Source organism: Mirounga angustirostris, unplaced genomic scaffold (assembly GCF_029215605.1).
Source record: "Mirounga angustirostris isolate CCGP_5_RB_7025 unplaced genomic scaffold, mMirAng1.0.hap1 SCAF_3, whole genome shotgun sequence".
Lineage (NCBI taxonomy): Eukaryota > Metazoa > Chordata > Mammalia > Carnivora > Phocidae > Mirounga > Mirounga angustirostris.
In genome coordinates this window covers 32782447-32804266 of record NW_026991711.1, presented here as the reverse complement: position 1 = coordinate 32804266, position 21820 = coordinate 32782447, and the positions used below count along the sequence as shown (strand labels likewise).

The 21820-nt window shown below is 39.0% G+C and overlaps 1 protein-coding gene across 6 annotated transcripts in view; it reads right to left on the bottom strand.

Moving 5' to 3' along the window:
* The window catches only part of KLF12 (KLF transcription factor 12), a 522975-nt gene that overhangs the window by 196908 nt on the left and 304247 nt on the right, over positions 1-21820 (bottom strand). For all 6 annotated transcript variants that reach the window (XR_010409973.1, XM_064585999.1, XM_064586001.1 and 3 more), the window contains one exon: positions 13033-13168. Coding sequence is in view for 5 of the 6 variants with exons in the window: in XM_064585999.1 (XP_064442069.1) it covers positions 13033-13168 (136 nt within the window). In the remaining variant the exon portion in view is untranslated. The remainder of the gene's footprint in view (positions 1-13032; positions 13169-21820) is intronic.

The window sequence follows — 21820 nt, the reverse complement described above, 5'->3', positions numbered from 1 at the left end:
CCACCACTGATACCCTGGCCCAGGCCCAGAGTTGCTCATGCCTATACTGCTTCCATAACCTCCAATATATTCTTCCTGATTTGGGGGCATGTGACCAATCAGTTATTTTTACGACTAATGATTTAATGCAATCCCTTTTAAAACACTAGTATAACCTTGAACTTTTCAAGATATACATGAGGCAAGATATAAAACTCCACATTTGTTTCAAAGTAGTGTCAATCTGAAAGCTTGGGTAAAAATGCAGGAGTAAAAAGCCAAAGATATAAACATATTTTTAAAAACCTTGTTGATTTTAGTACGTAAAGAGATTACCCGGTTTCAATTCAGTAACTATTTTGTTTGTTTTCTTGAACAATTTCTAGTTTTGCTGGATATTCTTTTTTTATAATTTTTTTAAGAATTTGTTTTAAAGATTTTTATTTATTTATTTATTTGAGAAAGAGAGCGAGAACAAGAGGGGTGAGGGGCAGAGGGAGAGAGAGAAGCAGACTCTCCACTGAGCAGAAAGCTCAACACGGGGCTCAATCCAGAACTCCAGGATCATGACCTGAGCCGGAGGCAGATGCCTACCCGACCAAGCCACCCCCAGGCGCCCCTTTGCTGGACAGTCTTATATTGTAAAACATTTACTGGTCCTCTAACTTGACTTGGATAAATAAGCCTCATTAAAAGATATAGTGAAAAATTAATATTTTAACCTCAAAATGTAACCTACGCAGTAAAAGCTGACTAGAAGATATTTTAACCTCCTGAATTTAAAAAAGTCATTTATATTTTCTAATCAATTTTCTTGCTTGTATTTTCCTATCATGTATTAGAAAAGTTCCTCTAAATGTAGAATTTAAAACAGTTTTATGGAGCGCCTGGGTGGCTCATTCATTAAGCATCTGCCTTCGGCTCAGGTCATGATCCCAGGGTCCTGGGATCGAGCCCCGCACCGGGCTCCCTGCTCAGCGGGAGCCTGCTTCTCCCTCTCCCACTCCCCCTGCTTGTGTTCCCTCTCTCTGTGTCAAACAAATACATAAAATCTTCAAAAAAATAAAATAAAATTAGTTTTATATTTGCATCAGAAAGTGGAAACTCTACGAGAATCAATTCCATGTTTTCTCTCACTTGTAACAGTGATTACACATATAGAACAAAATGGAAAATAGATGCAGAATTGGAGACTGATACACTTTTTTTTTTTTTTTTAAGATTTTATTTACTTATTCATGAGAGACAGAGAGAGAGAGGCAGAGGGAGAAGCAGGCTCCCAAGGAGCAGAGAGCCCGATGCGGGACTCGATCCCAGGACCCTGGGATCATGACCTGAGCTGAAGGCAGTCGCTTAACCAACTGAGCCACCCAGGCGCCCTGATACACATTTTGCTAAACCGTTATGAAATTTTAGCTCAAAGATTTTATTTTAAATTCTCTGTATAATTTTGCTTTACTTGTGTTTTGTCACTATTGTAGCCCATAGGTATAGAAGTCCAGAAATCAGAGGAAAAAGGCAAAATAGCTGATGTTATTTTTAGCCATTCTGTATACTATAAGAGATTAATCAATGTTAACTTAAGTTTAAAGACTGGCCATAACTACATTTCACAGATTTGGCTTATTCAGCTGGAATCAGCTGCTTAAGCACTACATTTTAATAATACCCTCTATTATACTTAGCAAAATGGAACACTTCTGAGAGTATAAACTCTGGAGATAAGAATTTACCCTCTGAAATTCAGATATCAAGACATAATAAATGTACTTGTCATTACTGATTAAAAAAATACATTATTAAGTGACTCTAGGGGGAAGAATTTATGAGATCCGCCAGAACCAACTAGAAATTTCATCAGAAAACATGACTAAAATTTGCCAAAATTTAGCAAATTAGATTTTTACAATAGGTAGATTAGCTAATTTTAATGGCTTCTAGAGACAATAGCCTTTCTTTGCTAAAATATTAGTACATTAGTCAACACTCTCCTAAAGTTCCCCATCTCCAGGGAGAAATATGGTCCCCACCACACTGATGCTAGGCTAGGTCATGTGGCCTTGCTCAGGCCATGAGATGTTGGCAGACGAGTGCTGTGAACAATGGCTTAAAATATGTTTGTACAATTGGGGTTGCCCTCTTACACTCTAGCCACTGCCATGACAAATACACAGCATAGGTCGTCTGTTGGGTTTAGAAAAATAAGAGACATGAACAGCACTGCTCCAACAACCTGTGGACCTGCCCCAACCAACCAGCTGAGGCATGGAAGAAAAGTCAATGCCTACAGTAATATGCCACAGAGTTTTGGAATGGCTGTCTATATAGCATTATAGTGGCAACAGATGACTGATTCTTTTAAAAAGGAAAAAAACACCTTGACATTGGGTTTGGGGTGGTACCATATTTTTCTTAAGGATTAAACTTTAAGCTTGGCCGCAGACGATACTGGTTTACTGACTCAGTCCTGGCCATATTTTTCTTTCCCTTAGCCATATTCCAAAAATTGGGAACATGCAAACCAGTTTTGGTCAGTGAGACAGAGGCAGAAGTCATAGGGTGGGGCTCCTGGGAAAGCTTTTGAAAAGAGACATTATAGGGGCACTTGGGTGGCTCAGTCAGTTAAGTGTCTGGCTTTGGCTCAGGTCCTAGGAAAATAATTCCATGTTTAAGCTCTCTAGTAAGGCCTACTGTTATTTACAGCCAAAAATAACCGATATTTGGAAAGATATGTAGGTGAGTAGATAGGTAGGTAGGTAGGTAGGTAGGTAGGTAGGTAAACAAATCGACAGAAAGAATTTTATTCAAGATCCAGAATTCTATCTAGAAGTAGTATTTGAGTCAAATATTAAAAATTACATTGATAAAATGATCCTTTTAGCTAAGAATATATAATTACTTTTAAATTAAGTTTGGAATTCTTTCCTGCACACTAATAATTTTTCAGATAATCAATCAGAAATAGTCTCAAAATTTGCTGGCATTTCTACCACTACTCACCACACATGGTTTGGGTTTACTTTTTAAGATAAGCCATGATGCATGATGTCTTACATTTCTGCTGGATGGTGACCCTCAGCTATGCAATTATGTAAGAGGATGGCAAAATATCATGGTAAAACATCAACCTGGTAAGATTCACTCTTATCCAAGCTATCTTTTTCCATCTGTATTAGATTTTTCTATACAGCAGCAGGTTCCCCATAAAAACGTATCCTTCAATTTTTTACTTTCCTTTGATGCATGTAAGTAAATGTATTCAATGAGACTCAAGTGTGTGGGAAAATGCTATGAAGTAAAGGAAAATTATCGTACAATGGCTATAACTCAAAGAGTAATAAGAAAAGAGAGTGTCTAGAGCGTTTGACTGAAAATAGAATAGATTATATCCTGGTGAATTGAGTTAATTTCAAATATATTACAGCATGGTTTTCTATCATGTGTACTCTCTCTGACTACATTAATAAATGAAATAGTGATGAATAGTTCTGGGAACTTGTAGCGAAACTTATTAACATTTCAACATTATCACTGAGTATCTATGTCAACACACATCAAAAATGCATGAGAAATGACTACCTATACTCACAAGTTACACCCATTAGGAATATATATGAGAAATATAAACGGTGTACATAAATTTGCAATGTGATTATAGGTAGAACATACAGCAAAAAAAAAAAAAGCTACATAAAGATCTCACGTGGAGAAGTAATGTCAAGAAATTAAAAGCATATTAATACTTGCAATCAGTTTGTATATATACATATACTGTATGGCCACATGAAATGCCAGCATATTTTAAATTACATTTAGAAACATATTTAGAAATTACTAATACTAAAATAAATTTAAACCTAAACGTAGCAAAAAATACATAGCCACTATCAAATAAAAGTGGCTCATCAATTCTATCCATGATGTAACTTTGGAATCCCCTTCAAATAAAAATAAAAACAAAAAGTTTGGTCTTTAAAAGCCTGATTTCTATTTTTAAATTGATCACCAAGAAGCAGTAAATTCACATTAAAATGAGACATGGCAGTTTAAAAAACAAATCAACACACAGTTAACCCAATACTTTCCAAGTGGTTAGAAAGGCTAAAATTGATCTGTTTATACTATATCAGAAGATGTTCAAGTCAGTCAATCAAACCGACTGTTTAGCATGAGGCATAGAGTATAAAATGCCTATCATAGAGATGAGAGACGTACATCCCTCTCAAAACAGCAACACCTGGGTTGTGGCTCTCATATATGATACGTTCTTTTTTATTTCATTTTACATTTTTAATGATCAAAAAGTTCTGAGGATAAGCTCTTCCTTGGAACAATAGCTGCATCATTTTTAGGGAAAAAGTACTTAATGGCTACTAGAAAGTACAGTAATAATATATTTTTTAAAACTTTCTAGGATAATGGATATTTTTGAATCATCGGGGGATACAAAACTAGGTTTCAAGAACCCAGGCCAGAAGGAAGTACAAAGTAAACAAGTGTTTTGAAAGGGAAAATTGGTTTTGCATTTTTTTCGTTTGCTTTTTGATTCTTGTTTTGGTTAAATAGCTTCAGATTCCCTCAGAAAAAGAGAATTTTTATCACAGCTTAGAGGGAAAAGTATGAGTGGATAAAGAGGTCCAGTGCCTAGCCCCTCTCCCAAGGGATGGAATGCTGGACTAATTCGTTGGTATCTATGGAGCTCAGTTTCTTCTCTAAGATAAGGAATTTTAACTAATGTTCTCTAGCTGGTCAGCGAATTTGTTTGTTTACCCATTCCAGAATATTCCTGTCTTAGAGTCTCTCTGCACTTGTTACTCTCTTGAATGCTCTTCCTTTAGATCTCTTTGTGACCTGACCTCACCCCTCTTCAGGTCTTTCCCAAAACACGGTCTTATCAGAGAGTTCTTCCGAGAACATCTTCATGAAACAGTGAACCCTCTCTCTCACCTCCACACAGCCTAACGCCCACATCCGGCTTCCCCTACCTCGGTCGCACTCAGCACCCTTTGGGATGCACAGTGCCCCACCTGCACAACCATGTGCAGCTTCCTTCTTCCTTGAGACCGACATTTGCTGTTCCCACTTAAAGCCTATCCACATCTCCCCATTGTCTACAGAATAAATTCATCCTTCCTGATCAGGTCCCTACCCACCTCCCCAAGCAGCTTCCTCTCCCATCTCCCTGCTACACTCACCTCTGCACCAGTCACCCCTACCGCACATCAATGTTCTTACCTATTCCAGACTGAGTTATGTGTACCCCCTCTATTCTCTCACTGCAGCCCTTCTTATTACGCTTTTATCTTATCGTGCTTTACTTCATCTCTTTTTTTCAATGCTGAGCTCCCTGTGCGAAGGTACTATGAATCTTTCATCCTGTCCTCAGCATGTAACACCGGGTTGAATAAATTAATTAACTACACATCAAATGAATAGATCACTTAATTTGGTACCTCATGAAACAGTTCAAGTGTCAAATTATTGCCAAACTGGACCACACTTTTTTTTTTTTTTAAAGATTTTATTTATTTATTTGCGAGAGAGAATGAGAGACAGAGAGCACGAGAGGGAGGAGGGTCAGAGGGAGAAGCAGACTCCCCGCTGAGCAGGGAGCCCGATGCGGGACTCGATCCCGGGACTCCAGGATCGTGACCTGAGCCGAAGGCAGTCGCTTAACTGACTGAGCCACCCAGGCGCCCTGGACCACACTTTTCTTAATTTAAGGAGAAACAGAGAGAATCCCACCAAAGCAGATATATGGGACAGTGTGTGGGTGCAACAGTCTCCATTTTAGTACTAAACACCCAGGGACTGAGTAATTCAGTGATCACTATTTTTAATTGTTTTTTAGGCATGGGAGACTGATGGGCTGATGCAGGCTAAGCATAGACTTTAGGTTTTATCTGTGTTCATTCACTGAAAATCAGGAGCTTTTTCTGAGCTCTTTCAAAAGAAGAGCAATGCAAAAACATTTATCTCCCCTGGCGAGGGAATGAACACCTCTCAGATTTACCCATCAGTAGAGCCCATATAATAGTCACAATCAGAGATCTACAGTTCCACCTACTGATGTGAATCATAGCTGTTTCTTTGGTAGGACATGAAGTGGGGGGATCTGAAGATGTCCCAAACATGTTAGGCTTATTAAATAAACCTATAGCTTCTCTTAATGAGACAAGAATCTAGGAAAAATCTGAGAGGAAAAACAGAAGTCCTTTGACACGTTGAGCTCCCTGGCTTTTTCTCTGGGCACAATCAGCTCAGTTGGGTTCATTCTAATGAGCAGATGAGGAGAGAGACATGATCCAAGTACTCTCAAATCTTTAGTCAAGGGGTGCAAAATAAGATGACACAGGATAATTTTAACCCTTGGACAAACTTTTCCTTTTATAGGTTGACAGAAAGAATTCTATAAGGGATGTTCATTTTTGGGGTTTGGGAATGTCAGCATGTATGTGTATATTAGAACACACTCGAAACCACGTTTTTCCCAACAATAATTTCTTTAAATAAAATAGTATCAGTGAAGTTTATAATGAAAAGCACGAATATGTTCATATTTCCTCACATTTCAATATAATGTGTGTGATTTATAGAAGTGGAATAGCTTAAAAAAAAAATTCTGAGAAGGTACCTGATAGAATTATTTCCCCCTGTATCAGATTATATTTAAAGTAACAATGAGTTTAAAGATAAAAAAATCTGAAATTATTTCACAAAATTGTGTGCTTACTGGGATTTGAAGTTCAAAAAACTTTGCTAATTTTAGATAGTTGGCAGTTTAGAGATATTAAAGCCACAACATAAAGACAGAAGCTGCCTTTATAGAGGAATATGGGTTTATAGTCAGATAAACTTGAAAATGAATATGAGCTCTGCAAATTATCAGCTGTAGGACCTCTGGGGATAGAGTAAACGTCTCTGGGCTTCTATTTCTTTATCTGCAGGATAAAAACAGGATCATAGAGCAAATTAAATGAAAACTACATGAGTTTTCATAGTATCTGCCAAAAAGTAGGCTGTCAGTTACAATTCCTTTGTTTCTGCTTTCTTCCTCATCTCTTGTACTGCTCTCTACTATAATTTAAAAGACATTAATGCAATCATACAGGAGGACATTAAGAGAAACAGGAGGGGGTGTGTTCAAGAAATTCAGAACAAGAAAAATGAGAACAAAATAAAAAAATACCATTCAAGATTTCTGACCCTTTAAAAAAACGATTTATTTATTTTTGAGAGACCGAGAAAGAGTGATCAAGCATGGGGTAGGGGAGTGGGTGAGGAAAAGAGGGAGAGGGAGAGAGAATCCAAGCAAGCTCCACACCCAGTACAGAGCCTGACTCGGGGCTGGATCTCGACCCTGAGGTAAAGACCTGAGCAGAAACCAAGAGTCGGATGCTTAACTGACCACGCCAAGATTTCTGACCCTTTTTTTTTTTTATCATTAAATGAACTTTTCTAAATTAAGAACCATGATGTTTGAACTAGCAACAAAGTGTGAAATAACAATAGGATATCTAACTTCCTACCATACTTGTTCTTTCAAAGATCCTTTACGTGAAAATGTGCTAAAGATAATACTCTACATTTCCAGAAATTCAAGCAGTTTTTAAGAAAGGACCTTCACATGAGCAATACCCAGTTGAGCCTTGAACAACTGGGGTTGGGATGCTGACACCCTGGGCAGTCAAAAATCCACAGGTAACTTTTGACTCCCCCCAAGCTTAACTACTAATAGCCTACTGTTGACTGAAAGTCTTATCAATAATATAACCAGTCAATTAATACATATTTTGCATATGTATTACATACTGTATGCTTGCAATGAAGTATGATAGAGCAAAGAAAATACGAAGAAAATCATAAGGAAGAGAAAATACATTTCCAGCGTTCTATTATATTTATCGAAAAAAATCCACATATAATTGGACCTGCACAATTCAACCCTGTGTTCAAGGGTCAACTGTAATAAAAACAGGGGGAGGAAGACAGTGAAGTATTTTGATTAGCTTAAATGTACTTGACAATGAACCATTTAAAAAGACTATCCTTTTATCAAGTAGCAAATATCAGGGAAGCTAGCCAAAGCAAAAAATTACTAATGCTACTAATCTTGTTGCTTTTCTTTTCTCTGAGAGTTTTAATAAAGATGAGAGAGGGTAGGCTCTTCAGATATGGTGTGAGTTTAACAGTAACATGCACGCACCAATTCTCAAAGGACTGACACCGAGTAACACAGGTATATGTCCTTAACATCTTCATCTGCTTCCCTCACCCTCTACTCTACCCTTTCCCATCTCACTCTTACTGAAAGTATTACACAGGTTTCCACCACTATCCAAAAGTAGAACGTTCCCCTATCGTAAGCCAAAATGGCATAGAGCAAAGAGGCAATGACCATTAACTTATATGGGAAAGTTTTTGGGCATTCCCAGACCCCCAAAATAACCTCTGAGGCCTTTGTGATGCCGGAGGACACATCTGGCTAATGGAGGCACACAAGAAACTGAGATAAAGCAAGGCTGCTCACAGACACAGCTCAAAGCTCTGGTAGCTTGGTGCTGAGATGCGGGGTGTGGTTCCCCGGGAGGGAGCCTGGCGGGCCGCTCTCCCTGCTTAGAGTTGTGCTGCCTCTCTAAGGGCTTACTGCAAAAAAAATACTGAACACTATTTTTGCTGTTCACCTCTTTTTGTAAAGATGAAAATCCTCTTTGGCTTTCTTTCAGCTAGCAAAAATAGGTGCTAACAGAGGTCTTTCATAAAAACAAAGTGGCATAATGGGAATTTAGGAAAACGGGGGATGCCTGTATCTAGATCCTTATTCGTTTAGTTTAAGGTTTGTTCCTGGTTACATTGGAATTTCTCTCCAGAGATATTCTCATTCACTTACACTTTAGTTTATATGAAGTTGATTATTCTACTCCTGTTAACAAATGAGGAGTATGAATGTTTGGAATTAGAGAAAAAGAATTAAAAAGGAGGGTCTGGGTAACATAGCCAAACTGTACCTATTTAAAAAAATATCAGTTTTGCCTGGAGTGAGAGTTAATTACAATAATTTGCTCTAATCATGCGCCTGTACTTCTCTTTTTCCAAACACTTATTTCATAATTATGTTTGTCAAGTTGTTAAGGGGTAATGACCCTATTTTACCATTGGGGGGGGGAACCCAGACCAAAACAAAACAGATGTTTTATGAATTGCTGGAAGTTGGCTTTGTCAGAATTACTGAACACATGGTTTCTGACTTGGACAGTATCTGCACAATTAAAACAAGAAAAGGGCTGAGCATGTGTGTGGGCCTGTCTGTGGCTTTTTCCATTGTATTTGAATTCACTGACCTGAGCTGATAAACGATAATCAAGCGAATTAATGAAAATGGTTGAAATGATTAGTTCAAGCACAGTTCAGGAACCTCACTATATAAATCTATACACATCAAAGTGACCTCAGGTTGTTGCTCTAGTACCAAGTGATGTTCTTTTTTATTTAAATACAGGAATATCTGATATCTGGGGGGAGGATGTAATTTTGGCTAACAACTTCTGCATTTCAAATCAAAGGAAATGTTTCTTGAACTAAAAAATTAAAAGTTCATTTTAAAAACAAGTAAAATGCAAGGGCATTGCCTGGGTGACAGAGTCAGCTAAGCGCCCAACTCTTGCTTTCGTCTCAGATCATGATCTCAGGGTGCTGAGATCCAGCCCCCATGGCAGGCTCCCTGCTCAGCCCTTGCCCTCTCCCTCTTCCCCTCCCACCCCCCAAATAAATAAATCTAAAAAAAAAAAAAAGTAACAGGACAAGGTAGTTTCATCCATTTCTAGTGTGAATCTTCCCGAACATCCTCCTTCTTCATCTTCCTCTTTTTTTTTTTTTAAAGATTTTATTTATTTATTTGAGGGAGAGAGAAAGCATGACAGGGGAGAGGGTCAGAGGGAGAAGCAGACTCCCCGCTGAGCCGGGAGCCTAATGCGGGACTCGATCCTGGGACTCCGGGATCATGACCTGAGCTGAAGGCAGTCGCTTAACCAACTGAGCCACCCAGGCGCCCCATCTTCCTCTTCTCTTTGATTGACACTTCACTGGTGGCCAATGAATTAAGAGGCCAGCCTTTGAACCCTTCCTAAACCATGACTCCTTTTGCCTTTGATTGGAAGGCCAAATGTGTACTGGCTGCCCAAGGCCTTTAAAGTATGCTACCTCTAATAAACATAAACCTTCGAAGCCATTGCCTCTCTACCCACAGACACACTTCCCCATCTAACTCTCTCAGGAGAGTTTTGCCAAGTACAGAGAAGAGGTCAACAGGTGTTTTTTGAAATCCTCTCATCTTGTATGTGCCAAGCTGATGTTTTACACTTTTATTATTTAATGCATTATTTTATTGATCATAGTACACTGGAATTTTTGTTTGTTTGACAGCTTTTGCGTTAATAGAAGGCATCAAGATCCAAAGGCAAACAGGAAAAGAGAAAACAGAAAATCACCAACAGCAATATGTATTAAAGAATCAAGGAGAAACTAAGAGAGGAGCAGAAAGACGTGCTGACAACTCTATACACTTAAATATAATCCTTGTTAGACACTTAAAAAAAAATCTGTACTTAGGTTTAAACCTAAGGGTAGGTTAGGGTAAACTTAAGTACAGATTTTTTTTTTAAATGTCTAATAAGGATTATATATTTATTTGTCCCAGAATAAAATTTTCCTCAGTGTATTACTGTAAGTTTTGAAATACACCCATATTTAAGAGGTCTCTGCAGAGCATTCTCTTTGCTTCATCTAACGCTATCTTCTCACTTCCTGGTGTTTACATACACACACTGAGTCTTGAATGAGACTTAATTAACTATTGATGGGTCCTGGCGTTCTTGGGCTTCCCAGGTGACGGCTCAGTATTCTTTACTAATCGTTTAATGAAAACACTTACATGAATAATGAATCTGGCATTTCCCTAGATACACAGGCAACTTTTGTAAAAGGCAGGCATAGCAGTTATACAAGATACTGTGGCTTGAAAGTGTTTTCACAAACCAAGCCAGAGAGGTTAGGCTGAAAATGAGGCTCTAGTTCTTGAGGCTATTAAACGTTTCACATTAAAATACCCTATATATTATAAGCACATAATATTAAAAGAAAAAATAGTTATGTTTAAAAAGCTAATATCATTATTTGCTATCTAAGTCCCAAATAAAGTAAACATAATTTAGATTTTCGTAATTATAGTTCCCAACTTTAAAGTTTGAATTAAAAGAAACACACCCACCTGTGTAAACACACACACACACACACACACACTATACATGTATTATAATGATACACGAAAACAGTATGACTAAAATGTCTCTGAAACCTACTATTCATCTTAGAATTGAAATTTGTCATCATTTAGTCTAATTTTAAAGATGGATCTTAAGATTTAGGTCACACAAAACCATATTAACTCTGCTGATCACTGAATTAGAGATGAGGTGACTCAGCATGACACAATTTTAAACATGATTTCAGCAACCCCTTTGATTCAATGCCTGTCTTGGCTCAAATGAACACTTGCTTTGGAGAAACTAAGTGACTATAACCAGTTATTTGAACAAAGGAGTGAAAAAATGCTTTTTATAGGTGTTAAAGTGAAAGAATATTATTGGAAACAAACATGACAGGTACTCTTAGGAAAAGATCTGTTCTGGGAGTCAGAAGTCCAAACCTTTGTCTTGCTACTACTTAGTATATGACTTTGCAGGAGTCATTTAATTTCTCTGATTCTGAGTGTCTTCATTTGTACAATTAGAGTAACAATATTTGCCACATTTTAATTTCCTAGTTGTCATATAGTATACACTATTACTATAATTATAATACTAATTCTATAGTTAATTGAAGCCTTCTATGTGTCAAAACTCTGTGACTTGATTTTTATATCTTATAACTATATTACATCCATAACAGGGCTATAAGGTAAGTATTCTGATTTTCTTAAAATCTCAGAGTGGTTAAATAACTTGCCAAAAGTCACACAACCACTAAGAGCTTAAATGTAAATTTGAATTCAAATGTTTTTGACTCCAAATTTCATTTTAGATCCATTATATCCTGTTTCTCCTAATATACCATATATATTTGTATTTGTGCACAAACACATCATATAAATATTATACATGTATTACCTATCGAACATAGAAATGTATGATTCATTTTACACACACACATACACACATATGCTTTAAATTCTAAAATGCCATACTGATGTGTGTGTGTGTTGTTTAAAGATTTCAAAGACTAATGCTCAGAGCAGAGTCAGTACTTAGTCAATATTTGGGAAAAGGAATTAAAATATGGGAAGTGACTAAGATCATTTTGAGTGAACTGCTAACTCATGTGTCAGCAACAACAGTGGCTATTTAACTCCTACTCTTACATAAGATTATGTTATTAAAAGCTATTCCAGAGAAAAAATATACAAGGACTAGCCATAGGTTCAGTTCTAGATACAGAATCGACAATGATGGAAAAGCAACTATCTTCAATTAACAAGGATGAAATCTAACTCTAGGGTCTGGATAAAAGGAAAGAGAAAAGATCTCTTTAAAAATTACCCACGATTCTGATTTTTCAAAGTGGTGAAACATTGTCTTCCAAATTTAAAATTTCAAAAAAGCTCTTCTGTACTTTCCTATCAAAACAAGATCATAATACTTGCCTTATTTTATTTCTCTTGACTGTTGCATATGAATAATAACAATATTGATAATAATTGGATGGTGACATTGAAAAAGAACAATATATTTTTTTCAGAGTTAAGAAGAGGTAGGAGTTATTAGGAAAGATGCACAGAAGCCTCAATTCTAATAAAAGCACAGATTTTCAACTATGTAAAATACTTCATGCTTTCCCCTAATCTGCCCCCAAAGAACGTAAGCCTGGATGGAAGGATGCTGACGCGTGAGCCCGTCCCGAGCTAGAAGGACAAGGCCTGGGAACAGGAGGTACTGCTGCTTCCATTACCCACTGAACACCTTGGCGAGTCTTAGTTCATCCTGAGAACGTGGTACTTACTCTTGTACTGCTCTGGCTATGGAAAGGGCCGTAGATCCAGTCTCATTAACGCTATCTAAGGTCACATTTGGCAGGTCATCATCGTCACTGTCACTTTTACTTTGTCTGGGAGATAGGCCTCGGGGGTCCATTTGTGCTGGGAAAAAAAGGCATATATAATGAATTAAAATTAGTGTGCAGAAAGTTAACCTTGTCCTGGACCAACATCAAGCATGGCATCTCTCTTCTGTGCCTATCGCGCACATGGACTTCTCTAGAAATCCCAGGAATTTGTGAAAGTGGTGCATTTTATGTACTGAGCATTTACTGACTTTTTTCCCTTGTTCATTTGATTTACAGAACCTCCATCAGCTCTCAACAGTTTCAGGGGACGATTACAGAATAGAAACGATAAAATCCACAACCTTACCAACTCCTGAGTGGTCAGAAACTGATTAGGTAGCTTGTGAGTTACTGTGCAACCCCCTGGCTCTTCCTTCTTGCTTCTGCTGCCAGAGTTCTGGCCATTTCACTGCTCGTTAGCACATTCCCTGGAAGGTGGGGAGCCAAGGGAGAGGAGATTTTATCTGCCTACAGCTCTCTTAATAAGCTCAAGGAAGAACAAGGTTTACAAGACTAGCATGAAGTTTTAGGTATTTTTCATACTTCAGTGGATACTGTCTCACAGTTCATTATGGTTCTAAGTGGAGATCTTAGCACACAAAAATGACAGAAGTAGCAGCATTTTAAATATATGTTTTATGTGCTAGAAAGTGTTCATCTCCATTCCGATTTCATTTTTCAGAAAGGTATTTCCAGATACGATTCTCCTCCCGCCGTGAACTTGCCAACAAAGCAAGAAATAGCCTGATGTTCTGTGACCCCTGTTGACCGAGACCATCGGATCTTTCGAAATGAAAGGATTACCATCAACATTTAATATGTGAATGCATATTTTTAAAATTTAGATCTCATTTCCATTCCTCCTCTCTATGAACAGTTTTAGCATCCACCGCACCACTGTCTAGGATTTCCATCAGATCTCACCTCAAGCACAAAATAAGCACAGCTTCTAAATTACAAGTACGGCACAAGCTATGCAATCACATTATTAAAATATATGACTTCAGCCCCAGCCAGCTGCAGCCACACTGCTGCTCTTCCAACTGCCTATGAGGGATTTCTAAAACCACCGCTGCTTACAAAGGAAAGCAAAATGCACTTAAAATCATGGTTACAATGACATCTGGGTACGTTTATAATTTTTTTCCTCAAATCATTTTTCTGTTACTGTAAATTGTACATTAGGTTGAAACACTGGGAAATGTTGATATTTCACCATTTTTTTTTTACCCACAAAAAGACAATTTCTCGTGATTCTACCTAATACTTAAAATATGAACAGAAAAACCTAGAGAGTTCCAACATATTTCTAACTACACTTGGTTAGGAAGGAACTTATATCTGTTGAACCTACTGCCTTAGTGTATTTGACGTACATACTGCCTATAAATATAAACATACCAAAATGTATTTTTAACAAAGGAAGTGCTTCGTAAATGTTAGTTGAAAGAGTTGAAATAATTCAAATAATCTAAAGCAGTGGTCCTCAACCAAGGAAAAAATTGCTTGCCTTCCCCCAAGAGACATTTGGCAACGTCTGGCCTGTCACAGTCTGATTTGTCATGACTCCAGGGGAAGGGGATGCTCCTGGCATCTAGTGGGCACGAGTCAAAGATGGTGCTAGATATCCTACAATACACAGGATAATCAGTCCCCCAAGACAGAGAATTATCCGATCTGAAATGCCAAAAGCAGCCAAGCTGAGAAACTGTGATGTAGAGATTTAAGAGTCTGGGCATACAGAAGTGTCACATCTTATGACTTTCAGTTGTATAACTACGTTGTAGTTTCAAAGCCACTAGCCAATAAATTAGACTATATATTGGATTATCTATATTTTCTGGCCCTGTCCTCAAATAAAACAAGTCACTGTCATATGACTCAGCATTCACAACTTCTCCAAAATGCAACATTCACTTTCTCAAATGCCAGGAATCATGCAGTGACACTCATTAAGAGTTTTTGAATGTTGTCCTTGTCTGACACAAAACACTGTTTATTTTCCATCTCATCTCTAAAGAAGATTCCCTAGAAGACGGATGTTGGAGAAACACTTTGTAGAGGAAAGTAACCAGGTCCACAAGCATCTGATAACAGAGAGCTACTTAAGCATGCAGTCACTCCAAAGACACTGAAAGCACCCAATCATTTAAGATTTATTTTGACTGCAGGAAACAGCAACTCACTCAGGCCAACTTCTATTAAACAGAATGTGCTGGAAAGATACTCAGCAGCTCACAGAATGGAAGGTAAAGATGAACAACTACTACTCAAGTAGCACAACACACAGGACTGATATAGGCATTTCAACCAGGAATTCATAGATAGCTTCTTTTGGGGCAACCCTATTGTAGAATGATTCATTTGATAGTCATTCATGACTACTCAAATTCTGCCAAGAAAATGAGTATCAGATCTATCTAGGCTTCCAAATCACATATTGTGTGGTGTTACATATGCCTGTAAATGTCAGCAACTTAACATTTAAAGTTGTTGAAACATCATGCACTAGGACTCCTTTGCCAAGATACCAAATTAACAAACAGCTAAAGAACAGAGACTATCCCGGTGGTCCCATTTTGTCCAAGAGAACTAGAGCTTTCAGGGATAAGTAATACAACTCAGGGAAGACACAGGCAGTTAACCAATAAGCAATCTGGCTCTGAGAGCTAAAGTCTAATTGTAATAATGATTCCAAATAACTGGTGGGAGAGTTGATCATCTAAATTATGTTATGTTTATATCTTAATGAAAGTTTAAACTATGTTAAATATGGTATCTTTTTTGATGTACTTTTCAGGAACATCATAATTGAGGATTTCTTTCCAATATTTTCAATAAATATTATGAAATACATCTGCTACCATCATGCTGGGAAACTCTTTTTACCCATACCTTCAGCCAAGTTGAGGAAGTAATTAGAAAGGCTTTTTAAAATCTGCATTGCTGATTAGGTCAGATGATTAGCTTATCTACATACTTGCATAATTCTACTCTATTTTTATTAAATGTGGGATAGGAACATCTACTCTAGTTAACCTCCATTAGTCTTTGAGTTCCTCAGTCATTTCAGAAGCACTGATTCTCTGGGGGCACCCATTCAGAGAAAATGGAAACATTACCTAGGCACCAGAACTAAAAACATCATCTACTTCCCAGAAGAGAGCAGCAAATCACATATAAGCATCTGAAAAGAATTTACATTTGAGATTTTGTTCCTTTTGAATGAGAAAGGGGAAAGGGATGAGATAGCTTTGGGTACTTGGGGCGGGGCGGGGCGGGGCGGGGCGGGGCGGGGGGGAGATGCTACTCTATGAGTTTCATTCCGTGTGACAAAATCCCTGCGAAGGTAACTGCAGAACCCTAACACCTGCAGTTGAACACATTTACTCTAATTTTCAAATATGTACCTACAATAAACTGTTCCTGCAAAGTTTCCTACAGTGAATCATGTCTCCAGTTATCCATCCATGCCCTCGTGTAGCTGCGTCCCAGGACAACTCTGGACCTGGCTAGATGATGATGTGGCCAGTGGACCACCAGCAAACATGACACGAAGCAAAAGCTTGAAAAGCACTTGCATATTGGGTTTCCCCTCAATCAGTTACTGTTTTTAGAACCTCGCCACCATGTGAAGGAACCCAAGAAAGCCTAAAATACATGCTGCTCTGCTGGCAGCCAACCCCAACTGAGGTAAGTGACTCATTTTAGAATGACCGGTCACCTTCCAGCCACCAGATGATTGCAGCCCTGTGAGTGACCACAGTGAGACTAGCATGAGAACTGCCTGACTAAACCCATCCCCAATTTTTGACTCACAGAACTGTAAGCAAATAAAATAGTTACCACATCAATCTACCAGATTTGGGGATGATTTGTTCTGCGGCAATACAAAATCAGTGCACTCTCCCAGATCCTTTCAGAGATTTCGGGCAATGATGTGGAAAACTGCTACAATTACAGTCAGCCTATCACACTCCTCTCTATTCTCCTCCCAAGAGGCAAGCCGACCTTAAGCAGCATAAATTTAAGCGGGCCATTAATATAAATATGGAAAAAGTCACATATCATATCCTGTATTATTTACTTCTCAATCCAAAATACTCAAAATGTATTTACAGTTATTTTCGCTTTAGAGGCACCTTTCTTTGATACTTGACCCGCCTCAGGCAGGCTTCTCCTGGAAGGGGCCAACGTTGGTATTACTGCTTGGGTGAAGGAAGCTTTTCTATCCCTTTTCTCAAGCTCGTAGTTGATAGGAAGCTCACATGGGTGGATCCTTCACTCAAAGCTAGATTTCGTATGTTTGCCTCTCTTCAACTCACGAGGCATTTAAACTTTACTTTGCCTCACACTAACAGCAGACTGACACAAGACACAGCGGCACCCATGTCCATTCGCACCTCTCCCACCTCAGCCTGGGTGCTGTCAAGAGATTAAAGGCTCGATCTTACATAGAAATAACTGGCCCATTCAGCTATTCTTCAAGGACAGGAAGTCCTTTCAGAGGTCACCATAGTAAAAGCAAACAATGTAACAGAGACTTTAAGACTGCCATGTGCTAACCAGAGAGGCTCACAGAAGGGTTTGCGCGGTCCCTTTCACTGCGGCTCATCGGGGCGGGAGGGGAGAGGGGTGTCTGCGGTTTGAAGGGCACAAAGCAGCTGGTGGGCAGAGGCTGCGTGCTGCCAGCCTTTCTTTTCCCCTCAGCCTGATGGGCTGCCTGCTACCTGCAGATGCCCTCACTGTCCGCCCGACCAAGGCTGAAGCACGTCCCAGTTAAAGAAACACTGGCTTCCAGGAGAGCTGTTGCTTTTCTTCCAGCAAGAGCAGTGGGAGAATGGGGAGTAGTGGGGGGAGGGAAAAGGAGTATATAGTGGTGGGGCGTGGGGAGAATGTGCAGGGGGAACATGCACAACATTATAGCGTGGAAGAGTCCTCTTCCAGCACCTTCTATGCAGGAATTGCTCTAAAAACCACAGCTGCCGTGTTTCTGGAAGATAAAGATGGAGCTTTGGCTTCAGAGACATGGGTGGGACGTCTGGTCCTGTCCTGTCACTTGCGGCCATCTGACCTTGGGCAATAGATCTCCCACCGCTCTTCCTCCGTCTCTTCCTTGCCATGGCAGTTTTGAGGAGTGAATGAGACGAGCCACTCAAAGCGCTTATTACCCCACTGGTGCTGAGGAGCGCATCACCATTCAGTTGCACCCCGGCAGTAAATTCGGTGCCGATCCGACCATCACTTATCTGACACCACTGATAAATCCCTTCCCATCTCCTGGGCTGTTCAAATTAGGCAGTTTTCGTTTTAAATGTACCTAAACTGAAAATACCATCACCGAGGCAGAATATATATTGGATAATATATAAAACCGCAACTCCTCTTGATGCAAACATTCATTTATATATTCAGCCAACAGATATTTATTGGACACCTATGAGGAATCAAGCACTCTTCTGGGTGCTGTGGAGAGAGCCGTGAACAAGGCAGATAAAAATTCATGCTTTCACCCTGGGGGGAGAAAGACGATAAAAAATAAACAAGGAAAACATATACTCAGTCAGATAATGAGAAGTGCCACGGAAAAGAATAAAGTGGGGACGTGGGGGCGGGGGCTGGGGGCTGCTGAGAGGAAGGTGGACAGTTCTGGAGAGGTGGCCAGGAGGCCTCACGGAGAAAATGACAGCTGAGCGAGGACCTGAAGGGGCTGGGGGTGGGGTGGGGTGGGGTGGGGGACTGGAGAGCGGGTGCATTCCAGGCAGAGCAAACAGCAGGGATAAGAACTCTAACGTGGGAAAGGCTGTTAGGTGCCTAAGGACCCACAAGGAGGCTGCTCCATTGCTGGAGCTGAAAATGGGGCAGCAAAGGGGATGAGGCCAGACAGGGGAAGGTGTGCGCGGTACCCGTAAAGACTCTGAGTTTTGCTCAGAGTGGGAAGGGAAGCCATGTGAGAAGAATCAGCCCAGCTCCTGAGCCTGAAGCACAGCGGGGGATCCAGCTAGAGGTACATGCATGAGAAACATCAGTGACATTAATCTTCTCTGAACATCTCACTAGCTTGTTTTCTCCTTGGCCACCTCATGCTGGCTGCACATACAGCCATCAGTTAAAACTCAGGGCATTATCACCCTAAGGCCTGCGAGGTATGTTCTCCGTAATATAGTTGTACAAACGATATCCTGACCTCCTTTGCTTTCAGAACATCAATTGTTCAAATAGATGCCTGATTTTTCTAGCCTATCGAGAACTGTGATGAGAGAAAAACTCATTAGTAAATAAAGTTTAACTCAGAGTAGGCTGAACTCCAAGATTAGGTCCCATGTTGCCTCCTGAAGTTTCAACTAAAATCTGTTTCTTACTTTCTTTACTTTTGCTACTGCTAATGAAACTGTATGCCTTTACACTGTGGTAACTGTGATTGTCTACATGATCCCAAATGCAGATTTAAAAATGTAATCAGTTATGTAAATCCTGGGATGTTGGTACTGTGTAGATCTAATAGGCAATTTATTCATTTTTTCCCAATTCCTATCTGCACCCTTGACAGTGTAATGGCTTCTGCTCCCATTATATTAAAAAATAACCTCATAATGTTCTTATAATTCTCTAGTGCAAGTACCACGTCGCAGTTATAATGCTACTGGACCTCTCCACAGCTTTCGAGACTGCTGATTATCTCTCTTCATTTTCACATCCAGCCTCTTAAAATTCTCTCCTCCCTTGGTTTCCGGATAGGCACCTTACAGCCTGTGGGCCTTGTCACTGTTTTTGTAAATAAAGTTTTATTCGACCCTTTAGAGAAAGCATTTACTGACTCTACCGTACACTAATTTTCTTGGGTCAGTCGGTCCCTCCCTCATCCCTCTCCCCCCACCACCCTCCCTCTCCCCTTCCCCTACATCCTTCCCTCCCTCCCTTTCTTTTACCTTTCTTTTCATCTCCTCTTTCTGCATACATCTAAAATTTCCTTTTCCCCTTAAGCTTCCACTGCTTAGCCTCTTCTGCCTCTTTTTAATGGTGAGCTTTTCATTAATTCCACACAATCCCACAATTCCTACAATCTCAGTGACTATCTCAGAGGAAATGAATACCAAATTTGTGTTCCCAGTTCTGATCCCTCCCCTAAACTCCAAGTCTCCTATTTCTGGCATCCTGGTCCACCTGAATGTTCCAAAGTCATTTCAGACTAAGTGCTATTCTTCTCTAGAGTTTGGATTTTACCCATCATTTCCCTGGTCACCCAGATTCAAAACTCTCATTCATTTCATTTGTACCCCTTAGCTGAGTACAAATCACCAATGAATTGCTATTGCTTTAACCCCACAATTTTTCTGGAACTCCTTCTTTCCCTTTCATACTACTTCTCAATGAACTTTCTCAAGGTACTTGCTACATACATTTGTCTCACAGAGCATTTCTCAATGCTCTTACCCTCAAGGCTCCTTCCTTAAGCCAGCTGTATCGGGCTAGTCCCTTCCATGCCCAATTCTGTCAACAAGAATCTACATTTCCTACAGAACGATACTTTCCTTCATGAAGCTTCCTTTCATTTTCTAATGAAACACAAACTTTTATTTTCAAAAAATACCCATATTTTGTATTTATGTATTTTTATGGCACTGTGCACTTTCCATTTTGAGTTATACTTAAGCATATATTTACTTTATATACCTTATGATTCTGTCTACTCCTTGAGAGGAGAGCCATATCAATTATACTCTCATACACAGTATAATACAATATTGGATGATGAAGATGATGGTAATAAATGCAGGTCTCTGTTTGAAATGGTCACAGTGGTTCTCAGTTGGCAAACGATTCTGCAATATAATGATGAAAGCGCCTAGATCACAATTTATTTTAAAAATCACATTCTGGCTTATATTCTAATATTAACGTTGTGGGAGGGGGGAGTCACAATCATTAAATTTCTATTACTCAGGAAAGTCTTAGATAATGATATTTTGCATCTGAACAGGCCAGTGAATGACACAGGAGTGGAAATGTTCATAATTTTTATTCACTTTTTAGCTAAATTACATTTAAAAGGCTTTTCTTTCCTTTCAGGAAAATATTTTAAATAGTTCAACATACCTGGCATCTCTATAGTATGAGTTACTGCTTAGAAATTTCAGTGAAGGAATTCAATCATTTAAAATACAGCTTAAAAATTAACGTTTGTTGAGATTATCACAACAGCGACTACGATTTTATTTTTCTAAAGAATCATGACTAAAACTATTTTTCTTGTTTGTAAAAAGAAAATGAACACAGATTTACAATTGCCTTGTGTTCACTGGAAGCATGTCTTAGAGCACAAAAGGTTTTTGTGATTAAAGAGTTCATAAAATTTTCCATTAATAAGTGGGCTTTTACACTCTGCTTGGTAACCTTATACAACTCTCCAGAGTCAGCTAAGAGCCTTGGACTCTAGGAACCCTCTGAGATATGACTACACCACCATTTCCTGTTCCTTTCCATTTTGTCAATTCATTACAACTGCTCAAAACCCAAGCCAACCAGCCCCAATTGATTTATTCAAAAGTGAATCCACTTTAAGCAGAGATGATTTTAAATACTTAATAATAAAGTGATTTTGTGGTGAGTGCATATGGTAAATAATGAAATCACCAAACTCATTTTCATGTGTAATGCAGAGAGATGATCCATGGCCTTTTAATTC